Source organism: Diceros bicornis, chromosome 36 (assembly GCF_020826845.1).
Source record: "Diceros bicornis minor isolate mBicDic1 chromosome 36, mDicBic1.mat.cur, whole genome shotgun sequence".
NCBI classification, from domain to species: domain Eukaryota; kingdom Metazoa; phylum Chordata; class Mammalia; order Perissodactyla; family Rhinocerotidae; genus Diceros; species Diceros bicornis.
The window spans coordinates 32,827,551-32,841,703 of record NC_080775.1 but is presented as its reverse complement, the minus strand read 5'-3'; the positions used below and the strand labels follow the sequence as shown (position 1 = coordinate 32,841,703).

The 14,153-nt window shown below is 35.2% G+C and overlaps 1 protein-coding gene across 3 annotated transcripts in view; it reads left to right on the top strand.

The window, feature by feature from the left end:
- CUL2 (cullin 2) overlaps nucleotides 1-14,153 on the top strand; it is a 92,458-nt gene that overhangs the window by 38,740 nt on the left and 39,565 nt on the right. For all 3 annotated transcript variants that reach the window (XM_058532768.1, XM_058532767.1, XM_058532770.1), the window contains exons 5-6: nucleotides 7,479-7,584; nucleotides 11,243-11,325. In XM_058532768.1, coding sequence (XP_058388751.1) covers nucleotides 7,479-7,584; nucleotides 11,243-11,325 — 189 coding nt within the window. The remainder of the gene's footprint in view (nucleotides 1-7,478; nucleotides 7,585-11,242; nucleotides 11,326-14,153) is intronic.

Below are 14,153 nucleotides of genomic sequence, written 5' to 3'. Positions count from 1 at the left end.
TCCTTCATCCCTTTTCTTACACTACATATTCTTTCCAGGATGAGCTCAATTATCACTGGTTTTAGCTACAACCTGTATATTGATAATCACCAAAATATATGTCTATCCCAGGTGGTCTACAGAGTATATTTCAGAGGAGTATTTTTACCTAGCTGCCTATACCTCCAGGATGTTGCATGGGTACATTGTACTACTGTAGATGTTCAGAACTGAGCTCGTTATCTTTTATGCACACACTGTCCCAGGATTACTAATTAATGATAGTATGGTATACCCAGACGTACCTGCCAGAAGTCTCAGTTATCCATCACTTACGGTTATCCCCTCTACCTGACCCCTGATGGTTGAATCCTCCGAATATCTCTAAAATTCATTATTTCCTTTGCATTGCTATTATAGTTCAAGCTTTTTATCATTTCTCACCTAAACTGTTATGACAAAGGCCCTGTAACCAGTCTCCCAGCCTTTGATTTCTAATTTATTCCATTTAGTAAACTTCTAATGTTATCTTTTCTAAAGTGCAAATTTGATCACTGTCTAAAATCATTTAGTAACTTTCCACTGTTTATAGCAAAAACTGAGAACTGATGGTTCACTTACAGAGTATTTTGTTTGACCTCGGAGATGTTGGCATCATGTGACTGATCGTTATTTATTTAATTATATTGGTAGAAGAGGCGGTGAGATCCTTTTCAAAGAGGATCTAGTTGGCAGTAATTGGATGAAAACTGCATAATAGTCTTTACTTGTTGGGTAGTCAGGTTATCTAGGCTATCTCTTGTGTTGTTATCATAGTCTACAAAGAAATCTATGTGAAGAAATGTAAAGGAAAAAAATCAGTTTGGTTTTAAAGATGTTTTTCAGTATTATTCTTATGAAGTAATTTCTAGCCTCTTCTTTACTCTGATTTATAAGATGGATATGCATTAGCTTAGGTGACGTAAGGATTTTGATTATAAAGAAAAATAATGACACTCCTGCCCTACCTTTCCTAGTACTACATATCTGTTTAGACCCTGCTGGCCCTTGAAGTGGAGTATTTAAGATATTAACTTGAGAACTAACAACTCTTGAAAATCCAGTAGGTATTAGCATGAGAACAAGTCTTTTAATGGAATTTTCCAAGATAGATTGAAATTCCTGATTTCTTATAGGCTTCAAAGTTACCTTAAGCTGAGAGTGACGTCGTCATCATGGAAAAAGAAGAAGAAGTGAAGCCCAAAGTCAGTAGAAGGAAGGAAATAATAAAAATCACAGTGAAATACATGAAACAGAGACTTAAGATCAGTGAAACTAAGAGCTGATTCTTTGAAAAGATAAACAAAATTGACAAACTTTTACTAGACTCACTAAGAGAAAAGGGAGAAATCTCAAATAAAATCAGAAATGGAAGTGGAGAAATTATAACGAATACCACAGAAATACAAAGAATTATAAGAGACTACTATGCAAAGCTATACACCAACAAATTGGATACCCTATAAGAAATGAGTAAATTCTTAGAATCATACAACCTTACACAACTGAATCAAGAAGAACTAGAGAATCTAATTAGATCGATCACTAGTAAGGAGATTGAAACAGTAATCAAAAACCTCCACAAAAAAACCAAAGTCTAGGACCAGAGGGGTTCTCTGGTGAATTCTACCAAACATTCAAAGAAGATTTAACACCTGTCCTTCTCAAACTATTCCAAAAAACTGAAGAAGACGGAACACTTCCTAACTCATTCTGTGAGGCCAGTATTACCCTGATACCAAAACCAGACAAGGACAACACAAAAAGAAAATTACAGGCCAGTATTGCTGATGAACATAGATGTAAAAATCCTCAACAAAATATTAACAAACGAAATACAACAGTACATTAAAAGGATCATACACCACAGTCAAGTAGGATTTATTCCAGGGATGCAAGGATGGTTCAAAATGAAGAATAAAATTCATGCAGAAAAAGCATTTGACAAGATTCAACATCCATTTATGATAAAAACTCTCAATAAAATGAGTATAGAAGGAAAGTACCTCAATATAATAAAGGCCATATATGACAGATCTACAGTTAACATCATATTCAATGGTGAAAAACTGGAAGCTCTCCCTCTGAGAACACAGAAACAAGACAAGGATGCCCAGTCCTGCCACTCTTATTCAACATAGTATTGAAAGTCCTAGCCAGAGCAATTAGGCAAGGAAAAGAAATAAAAGGCACCCAAATTGGAAAGGAAGAAGTAAAACTGTTAGTATTTGTGGATGATGTGATTCTATATATAGGAAACCCTAAAGAATCCACCAAAAAACTATTAGAAATAATAAATGGATACATTAAAGTTGCAGGGTACAAAATCAATATATAGAAATCACTTATGTTTCTATATACTAACAGTGAACTAGCAGAAAGAGAAATCAAGAAAACAATCCCATTTACATTCACAACAAAAAGAATAAAATGCCTAGGAATAAATTTAATGAAGCAAATGAAAGACCTGTACTCTGAAAACTATAAAACATTGTGTAGAGAAATTGAAGAAGACACAAAGAAATGGAAAGATATTCCATGCTCATGGATTGGAAGAATTAACATAGAATGCCCGTATTACCTGAAGCAATCTACAGATTCAGTGCAATCCCTATCAAAATCCCAATGACATTTTTCACAGGTATAGAACAAAGAATCCTAAAATTTGTGTGGAACCACAGAAGACCCTGAATAGGCAAAGCAATCCAGAGAAAAAAGAACAAAACTGGAGGTATCATACTCCTTACTTTCAAAGTTGAACTACAAAGCCATAATAATCAAAACAGCATGGTACTGGCAGAAAAACAGACACACATATCAATGGAACAGAGTTGAGAGCCCAGAAATGAACTCATACATCTGCGGACAGCTAATTTTTGACAAAGGAGCCAAGAACATACAATGGAGAAAGGAAAGTCTATTCAATAAATTTCCCAGTCTGCTGGGAAAACTGGACAGCCACATGCAAAAGAGTGAAAGTAGACCATTATCTTACACCATACACAAAAATTAACTCAAAATGGATTAAGGACTTGAATGTAAGACCTGAAACCATAAATCTCCTAGAAGAAAACATAGGCAGTATGTTCTTTGACATCAGTGTTAGCTGTATTTTTTTTAATATTTCTCCTCAGGCAAGGGAAACAAAAGCAAAAATAAACAAATGGGACTAGATCAAACTAAAAAGCTTCTGCACGGCAAAGGAAATCATCAACAAAACGAAAAGACAACCTGCTGATTGGGAGAAGATATTTGCAAATCATACATCCGATAAAGGGTTAATATCCACAATATATATACAGAACTCATGCAACTCAACAACAAAAAAACAAATGGCCTGATTAAAAAATGGGCAGAGGATCTGAAGAGACATTTTTCAAAGAGGATGCACAGCTGGCTAACAGGCACAGGAAAAGATGTTCAATATCACAAATTATTAGGGAAATGGAAATCAAACCCACAATGAGATATCACCTCACACCCATCAGAATGGCTATAATTAAAAAGACAGGCAATAACAAGTGTTGGTGAGGATATGGAGAAAAGAGAACCCTTGTATACTGCTGGTGGCAATGTAAATTGGTGCAGCCACTATGGAAAACTATGGAGATTCCTCAAAAAATTAAGAACAGAACTACCATATGATCCAGCTATTCCACTTCTGGGTATTTATCCAAAGAAAACGAGAACACTAATTTGAGAAGATATATACATCCCTATGTTGATTGCAGCATTGTTTACAGTAGTCAAGACGTGGAATAACCTAAGTGCCCATCAACAGATGAATGGATAAAGAGGATGTAGTGTATATATACGCAATTGAATGCTAATCAGCCATAAAAAAAGATGAAGTCTTGCCGTTTGCGACAACATGGATGGACCTTGAAGGTATTATGCTAAGTGAAATAAGTCAGATGGAGAAAGACAGTACTCTATGATATCACTCATGTGTGGAGGATTAAAAAAAATAACGGCAAACAAACAGATACAGAGAACAGATTGGTGGTTCCCAGAGGGAGAGGAGGATGGGGAGAGGGCAAAAAGAGTGAAGGGGATCATTTGTGTGGTAACATATGGCAACTAGACTTTTGGTGGTGAACACGATGTCGTGTATAAGGAAGTCGAATTATAGTGATGTACACCTGAAATCTATATAATATTATAATCCAATGTTACTTCAATAAAAAGAAAAAAAAAAGCTACCTTAGGCTGTTATTTCTTGTCAAATACTATTATTAATTGTGTTACTACTAATACTCCGGAAAACCAAAGGATACTTGTTAACCACTTTGTTGACAAAATAAATTATAAGAACATGTACTACTGCATTTTACCTGAGCAGAACAATCAGGTATTGCCTGTGTGGTAGAGAATAAACTATTTTAAGAAGTTATTGGAAGCTATTTTCTTTTATGGTTTCCTAGAACGTATGTCTTTATTTTAAAACAAATACGTGATTAATAAATTTGATTGTAAAATCCTACAGTGACTGAGAAATTAAGAATGGTATCCATATCAAAATGAAAAGTTGCACTGTTTACTTTTTAATTTATATCTTTAAATTGTTTTAAAAGCTTGTTTATCAAGCTTAAACTATCAAGAGTAGAAATCTGGAAAGAGAAAGATATAGTTAATGTAAGTTCGTTTAAATTTTATTCCCTGAGGGAAAGAGAATTTATACCCTTGTCCTACTGGGTACAAATAAATAAAGCTCCACTAAAACAGTGTAGGGCCCAGGAATACACATACAGATCTTTGGAATGGATTAGTGAATCCAGACCTCTGCAGATTTAGCAGCTGCTTCTTCAGGGTGAACACACCACTATGCTAAGGAGTTTACGCTTAGGTGTAAGTAGGTGTAAGGGAGCTAGTGTAGGATTCTGAATAGGGAAGTGACATCACGAAAGCAGAATTTTTAGATGAATTGGAGATGCGAGAAACGGGAAATAGAAACCAATCATGAGAGCGTTGCACATGATCCACGCAGAGGGAAAGTAAATTGTACTGGAAGTGAAAAGGGAAGTAATGGGAGGGAATGATGAATAGTTTAGGAAGACGTGAAGACCACCTGATTAAAGGAGGTAAAATGGAAGGATGAGATAAATGATTCTAGTGTTTTAGGTGGGATGACTGGGAGGGCCATAATACCACTGACCAAAAAAGGAACTGATTTGGAACAAAGGATCCATATAGAAAGACCCATAGAAATGGTAGAGATATGACATTTAAGTTCCCTTTACTCAGGGAGCAGATATCGTTGTTGAAATATTACATTTGTTTGTGTTTGTATATTCTACTAGACGTGTAAGCTCTGTGTGGGCAGAGACCACACTTTTGTTTTTCATTCTTCTGTCCCAGTGCTTTGCATGGTACCTGGCATAAAGTACACACTCCGTCAATGCTTGTCAAATGAGAGTGGGAGAACTCGTGAGTTTCTGTACCAGCTCTGCCACTTACTGGCAGATTGATGTTTGGCAAGTTCTTTCAGCTGTCTAAGCTCAATTTTCTTATATATCAAATGAGAATCATAATAGTACCACATCTATCTACCTCATAGTATTCAGCCATATAAATGCTTAGGGCTATGTCTGACGCGTGATATGAGCTCAATAAATGTTAGTGATTACTAACAAGTGTTAGTTTATTTCCTGGCATTCGTGGCTTTTATGTTCTGTCTCCAGGCTGCTTTCCAAGTTTGTCTTCTAATATTAGCTTTTGCTATCCCTGCTGTCTGGAATGTTACCCATTTATTTATCCTTTATTCATCAAAGAAGTGTTTTTTGAGGATTTCATATTTGCCCACTACTGTTCTGGATGCTGTCTACAAGACAACGTCCTTGCTTTGTAGACCTTATATACCAGAGAGGAGATGACATACAAAACAAGTAAATAAAAGAATAGGATTATTTCACATAGTAGCAACTACTGGGAAGAAAATAAAACAGTTGTGTATTAGACAGTTCCTCACTGGAGGTGGGAAGTTAAGGTTAATTTGGATTGGGGTCAGATCTAGCCTGAGAGAGGTGTGCTTGAGCTGAGACCTTAATGACAGAGGCCAGAGATTAAAATATCTCCACAGTAAAATTTCAGGCGCTGTCCCTGATGTTGTATTTCAGGTGAAATAGATTCTATTCAGAGGCTATTCATTCTCTTTCTGGCTTTCACTTCTGTCTCTCCATTCTATTCCACTTTCTTCAGCTCGAAGGCACAGTTGGAAACCCAGCATGAAATGAGGGTTACAGTGAGAGTGGAAGGGTAGGGTAAATGGCATTTCAAAGGAAGATGATATGACTTTGTAACCCATGGCCAGAGGAGACTGTCAGATGGAGCACCAAGGGTGTAAGCCTTGGAGTCTGCAGGCTTGAAGTGGAGTGAAACTTGTGTAGATGGCTGTGGCTGTGCCGCTTTGGAGCTAATTCCAGGAGTTATACTTTTCATCATCTCCTGGAATTGTTGATGGAGTTATGTGGTTGAAATTTTTGTTATTTTTGCTTTCAGTTTCAGTTGTCTGTAAATGTTAAGTTGACCTTTCATTTGATGCAGTGAACATTAGAAAGTGTGTGTTTTAATATAGAGATTTTGTGGTTGTTGACCAAATACTTGTGTTGTCAATAGCTATTTAACACATTGGCAGAGCCTTTCAAATGAGTAGTTTTAGGTAGTGAGCATTAAAGGCATTTTAGTGAAATCTGGAATGGTGAAAAGTGAGTACTTGAATATTACAGGCCCTTTTCTACACATTTTATTTGATTTTAGGACTCTAAATTTTAGGACATCTCAGTAACTCTTAGAGTTCATCACAGTTGTCAATCTTAGAATATGTTGAAATGTTTTCTTTACAAAGCTAGTTTCTTCTGGTAGACAAAGTGATCTGAAATCTGTCAGTTTTGCCCATACTTGTTACTCTCCGTAACATCTCTTCCCTTTTCTTACCTCCTGATTGTGATCTTTTTTTATTGTTGTTTAAAAATGAAAAGTTAACATCTTTTCCTGGTGGTAAAATATAAATTAGAGAACTGACTTGACTTGGATCTTTTAATCATTTTCTGTTTAATTCTTTGCAAAGTGAACATATCTTGACTTACCAAGAAGAATCTGGGAATGAGCAAATCGGATTGTAGAAGGTCTGACGTTGGATAGGAGCTGTTAGGCTATGAGAGTATTGGGATTTTTAGAGCAAAATCCTTGAGGTTTTTGTCAAGTGACACTGGGGTAATAGGGGGTTTTCCTATTCTAGAGGTCTTAAATTGTCTCTTAGGGCCTTGCAGAGAGTTGGGCTGATAATTTTTATCTTTTTTTATTATATTTCTAATTTCTACATAATTAGTTTCTTTTGGATATAATACTGAACTATTCTGTAGTTGATTTAGAACCCTAAAATTATTGTTCTAAAGTTGCAAGTCATCTGTCTTCCTACTCATTTTGACATAGTGTCCAGTGATATCATGTTTGTTTTTCAGGTATCTCAATACCCAGTTTATTAAGAAGAATAAACTGACAGAAGCTGACCTTCAGTACGGCTATGGTGGTGTAGATATGAATGAACCACTTATGGAAATAGGAGAGGTAGGGGCATTCTTTAAATGACTGGCAAACATAAGAATGTTTCTATGGGTTGAGGTAATTTGATTCACTGGCCTTTTTTTAAGGACACTGAGGTGACCATCTTAAAATTGTCAAGATTTAAAACCTCCTAAATGTTAGGTAAATAAAATACTGTAATAAAAATAAAATACTGTAATATTAATAATAATAATTCGGATAGGTGAGAAGAATAGGAAAGATGTGATGAGTGTTATTTTAATAATTAAATTAATGATGGATGAATGAATGATAGAGGTTAATAGTTCTGCTATGTGAAAAAGCTCATAAAAAGTATTTAGAAAATGTTGAGACTCTAGTTAAAAAGTACAAAGGATATGGACTTAAAAGAGAGCCTGAAAGAGAGGAAATAGAAATTGATGGATATAACAAATTTATTTTAACTTTGAAACGTAAAGAAATTCAGAGTAAAACAATGAGGTGTGCAGGTCAAGTAATTCACTCAAATTCTTGAGGTATAGTGCAAATTTAAATGTGGAAAATTATATAATGCGTATAGTAATTGGGAAAGAAGTACTCTAATATAATGTTTGTTGATTCATGTAATACGTATTTACTGAGTAGCCAGACATTGGGGATACAATGGTGAAGAGAAAGAAGGTCCCCGTCCTCTTGGGGAAGCAGATGCCAAATAAGTAGAGAGATTAATGTTAAACTGTGATGAGTGTTAATGAAGGAAATAAACAGCTAAGATGCAGCATTAGTAGAAATTTAAATTGAATAATCCTTTTAGAAAGAAATTTGGTGGCGTCCTTCAGTAGACTTTAAAATGTTCAATGCCTGTTGACCAGCTAGTCCCATTTTTAGTAATCTGTACTGTGAAAATATCAAATATGGAAAAAACAGTTAAAGTGTTTAAAAGTATTCCTTGCAATCATTGTTAGTAAAGGTGACTAATGGGCAAACAATCTAAATTTCCAATATCGAACAATAAAGATCATACATAGAAGAATATATACAGTATGATTTTGTTATAAAGTTAGGTAAATGGATAAATTAGTAGTAGGAAATAGTTCATAGAAACTTGAACAAAGGGGAAAATGGTTTATGAAAAAATTTGGGCACAACATTATACGTTTAATAGAAATAAAATGTAGGGGAAAAAGGATATAGAGAAACAGATTAGTGGGAAATACTGAAATCTTAACAGTAGTTACTTTAGTTAGTAGGATTATAAGTGAATATTTTACTTAAAAATCATCCCTTATCACCAACACCATCAAGTCCACTCTTCTTCCCAGAGGAAATCACTATAAACAATTTGGTTTATATCTTTCCTGAATTTTACCTGTGCATTTGCATATAAATATACATACACACATAATGATTTTGATTTTATTTTTTAAAAATTAATGGTATCATACCATACATTAAGTCCTATAGCTTGTATTTCTTGCCTTTTTTTTTTTTGTTAACGTGTCTAGGAGACTTTTCACTTAAATTTATTTTTTGTGAGAGCTTTATATTCTGTACTAGGGATATAACTATCAAACTATTCCCCTTAGTTTTCAGTTTTTGTTGTTACAGACAATATTGCAGTGAACATCATTGTTTATTTGTTCATTTATTAAATGTATTTTGAATCCCTCTGTGTGCCAGGCACTGTTCTATAGGCTAGGATACAGTAGTGAACAAGGTAGACAAAAATCTTACGCTCAGGGAGTGATATTTAGGTATATATTTCTTTGCACATGAGCAGAAATTTTTGTAACGTGGGTACCTGGAAGTGGATTTTCTGGGTCAAAGTACATCCTGAATTTAATAGCCTTGCCAACTTGCCTTTCAAAAGGCTTTACCAGTTTGCCTCCACCACAGCTGTAAGGTCCCATTTTCTTATGTGTTGCCTTTTTAACCCTTTTCATGCTATTTAAAAAGAAAAAAAAGAAGGCAAAACTTGAAGGATGTTCTTTGTGGGAAGGCAGATGCTTTTACTTATTTGAAATGGAATTAACCAATGGATCAGAATAAAGTTACCCCGGAGAAACAGAATCAAGAGGCTAAAAACAGACTTATGCTTGTGTGGATGCAGTTAAGTTGGAAACAGGAGCAATCAATTTTTGATACTGGAATAATCTGTACTCTGTATAGGAAGAATATATTGGAGTTTCACGGCTTAACTGTGAATCGCAAAACTTGAAAACTTTTGGAAGACAGTATAGAATACACATATTCCTATGACCTTAGGATAGGGAAGGAGTTTTTAAAAGACACAAAAAATACAAATGATAAAGGAAAAGATTGATAAATTTGAGAACATTAAACATAATATATTTTTACTAAAAGACCACTATAAAGAAACTCATAGTCAAGTCACAAACTATGACAAACTGCAATGTGTAAATCTGTTAAGGGATTAATTTCTACAATATATAAAGAATCCTAGGTTTCATTAAGAACAAGACAAACATTAATGGAAAAATGGACAAAAGAGATGGTCATTTCAAGGAAAAAAAACTGAGATGCACGATAAACATATAAACAGATGCCAGCCTCATTCAAGAAAATGCCAGTGACAATCACAAGGAGATACCATTTTACGTCCAGTAGATTGGCAATGCTTGACTAAAGCCTGGCGGTACCAGTTGTTGTCAGGGATGTTGACTAATGGTAACTCTTGTCCATTGCTTGTATGAGTATAAATTAACCGTTGGACTTTATTTAGTAAAGCTGCATGTGTGCCCAACCCTATAGCCCAGCATCTCCACTCATAGGTGTGTATCAGGGAATCTTGCTTATGTTCACCAGAAGATTTATACAAGAGTAGACAGCATTTATCTTGGCAGCTAAAAACTGGAATCACAAACATGTCATCAGCAGTAGAAAGGAAAAATAAATCATGGTGTATTCATACAATAGGATACTATATAGCAATGTCAATGATTGAACTACAGCCATATCTTTCAGTTTGGATGGATTTCAATAACAAAGTTAAAATTTTAAAAATCATACATGGAGGAGGATGCAATGTGATTTTGTTATCAAGGTCAGAAATGGTCAGCTTCAAAAATATTGTATGGGGAATACTTACACATTTGGTAGAATTATAAGCAAGGGAATGATTTAGCACAAAATTCAGGATATAGAGATAACTTCTGAGGGGAAAGGAGAAGGACATTTGAGGCAATGGTAATGGTAAAGTTGTATTTCTCAGACTGGGTGGTGAATAGAGGGGTGTTTTGTTTTTTTGTTCTTTAAGTTGACTTACCCTTTTATATTTGTATGAGAGATTTTGTAATTTAAAAAAGCAGCTGACGGCCAAATCACATTATTTTATTTAACATACCTCCCTTGTTTCTATTATAACCTTGGTGTCTGTAGCCCCTCCATAATACTGGGCATTTAGCAATCGATAAATTAAGGTTTTATAAAAATCAGTTATTTCTGTAAGATTTTTAATTAATGATAAAACCTTAATTCTGTTCTTTGTACAAGTCTGATATGATGGTCATTGTCATTTTAAATTAGAAATTTATTTTCCTTATGTCTATTCAGTTTTCATTTGAATTTTGAAATATTAATTATAAACACTTCTCTTGATGGGTATTTTTTTTTAAGTCTTCGACAAATGTTAAAAACAAATACTTAGTAATTCAGCCTGGACGATTTTTATTTTTCCTGACAGCTAGCATTGGATATGTGGAGGAAATTGATGGTTGAACCACTTCAGACCATCCTTATCCGAATGCTCCTCCGAGAAATTAAAAAGTGAGTACTGACGTTCATCTTCTTGAGTCAATTCTAATTTGCTGTTTGAAATAGTTTAAAATAGTGTACAGTAGCATGGCTATTGACTGGACATAGGCCTTGTCTTACTGTAACGAGCCGCGTTTTCCATCTTAATGCCAACATTTTAAAATTGTTTTATAATCTTTTTTTTTTGGCAGGTCTTTGATCTTTATTTATAGCCTAAATATGCTTAGTGAATAAATAAGTCCCTGAAGGAAGTGACTTGTTTTTCAGTTCTGAAACCTCTCGGTTTCAGGCAGTGTTGAGTTGTTTGAACATATTGTCTCAGTTTAAATCCTGATGAAGATAACCTATTTAAGAAAACAGATTCTTTGAATTAGTTGGTTACCTCTTAGCCCCAGTGTTAAATCGATAACTTGCCTATTATAGTAAGAAAATTTATGGGAAAAATAGCTTCCCATGCTACTCATGGACCACAGTGGTTGACTCTTTGCCTAAGAGCTGTGTAAATCGAGTTTGGGACAAAGAAAGTTTTCCTGTGGCGTCCAGAATAGAACATCCTTGGGTCAGCTCTGGCCTAAAAGATTCTTTTTTTTTTTTTTTTTTTGGTGAGGAAGATCAGCCCTGAGCTAACATCCATGCTAATCCTCCTCTTTTTGCTGAGGAAGACCGGCTCTGAGCTAACATCTGTTGCCAATCCTCCTCCTTTTTTTCCCCAAAGCCCCAGTAGATAGTTGTATGTTATCGTTGCACATCCTTCTAGTTGCTGTATGTGGTACAAGGCCTCAGCATGGCCAGAGAAGCGGTGTGTCGGTGCGCACCCGGGATCCGCACCCGGCCTGCCAGCAGTGGAGCGTGCGTACTCAACTGCTAAGCCATAGGGCCGGCCCCTAAAAGATTCTTACTAGACTTAAGCTTCGGGAAATCAAAAGTACTAAAAATCAGTCACACAGATGTTTGTGTAATAAATTTCAGGTTACTGGAACTGATATTGTAGGAATTATCTCGACTAGTGAATTGCAATGTGATAATGACCACTCCATCTGAATCTGCTTTCGTTAAGATGACCCAAATATGGAGTTTTTTATGTGAGGGAAAAAAGTAAAGCATTGTTCTTACTATGGGACTCCTAGTAGGAAATGAGGGGTTAAAAAAAAAAAAGCCACAAAAGAGGATAAGAGAATGTTTTAAAATTTAGTGTTAATACCAAATAGAAAGTAGATGGTAGCAATTAGTAACTTGGTTTTAACAAATTGTCACTCATCCTTTTAATGATTCCATTGTTTCCAAAGACAGCAAGGTGGAGAGAAAAGGCAATAATGACACAGTAGGGTGGAACGATTCTTTTCCTTCCTCTTTTCTCTGCCAAACTATGATTAACTGAAAGAACACTCCCAACAAGATTTATAGGTTCTAATATAATTTCCTAAGAAATATTAACGTTTTTCTTGACTTGGAATTCGGCTATTTTATATTGTGTAGTGAAAATATTGTCACAACTTTCCAAGTATACTTTTATGAAATGTCTCTTTTAATACAATTTTGTCCCAACCTAGTAAATTTTTCTTGTGTCATTGTTAGCTTGTTAAAAATGAATCTGATGAAAAGTTAAAGAAAATCTAACTGTATAAGAAAAATAATACAACTATAGTATATTAATTCTGGAAAAGACAGACATCTGGTCAGAGATGTTAGGTCAGCTTGTCTTAGTGTTATAATCAGCTTCCATTAAACTGTTGTGTGACATGCTTTACTAATATCCATTTATGTTCATGTCTATTCTGTTAGGTAGATATTATCCCAAATTTTACAGCTAAGGAAACTAAGGCTTAATAATAGTGATAAAAATTAAATATGGGAACTATGTGCCAAGCAGAGTTCTAAAAGCTTTACCTGCATTATCCCATTTAATCCACAGCCCGAGGAGGATGGTACTGTTTACCATTTTACAAACAGAGAAGTCATTGGTGGTGCTCTAACAAGGCTGGTATGACTCCAGCCTCCATCTTCTTTTTTTTTTTTACAGGCTTTTTTTTTTTTTTGCTGGGAAAGATTTGCCCTCAGCTAATATCTGTTGCCAATCTTCCCCCCCCCCCTTTTTTTTTTGCTTCCCAAAGCCCCAGTACATAGTTGTATATTCTAGTTGTCTTTCTAGTTCTTCTCTGTGAGCCGCTGCCAAAGCATGGCTACTGACAGATGGTGGTGTGGTTCTGCAACTGGGAACCGAACCCAGGCCGCCGAAGTGGTGAGAGCACCAAACTTTAACCGTTAGGCCATCAGGGCTGGCCCCCAGCGTCCATCTTGTTAATTCCAGGGATTCAAATCTGGGTTTTTCTAATTCTTAATCTGTTATGCCTATCTTTTTTATCCACAGAATATTTCTTCCACTCCTAGCTCCAATACTTTAGCTTGATGAATAGCTTGAGTATTCTAGTGTTTTCACATATATTTCTTTATTTGATCTTAAGGAGGCAGGACAAGTTTTATTTATAAGTAAGTAAATTAAACTTCAAGAAGGAGAAATGACTTATTGAACTTGATATAGCTGGGGAAAGAGACTCCATACCTTTAAACCTCCAATTTGGGTCTTTCCACTGTGTTGCTTTAACGTCTATTTACCCATTGTCATTTCAGCTAATATGGCCAGATATAACTTCCATTACATGGATGAGTGACTGTGGTAGATACTCCCCATTTGTAATCTGGTCTGATCCTTAGAACAGCATATGATGGTGAATATTATTATAGGCTCATTTTACAAATGGGGAAAATGAGACTTGAGAGGGTAATGAAATTAATGTCATATAACTAGTACATGGCAGGATGAGAATTAGAACTTAGGTCAT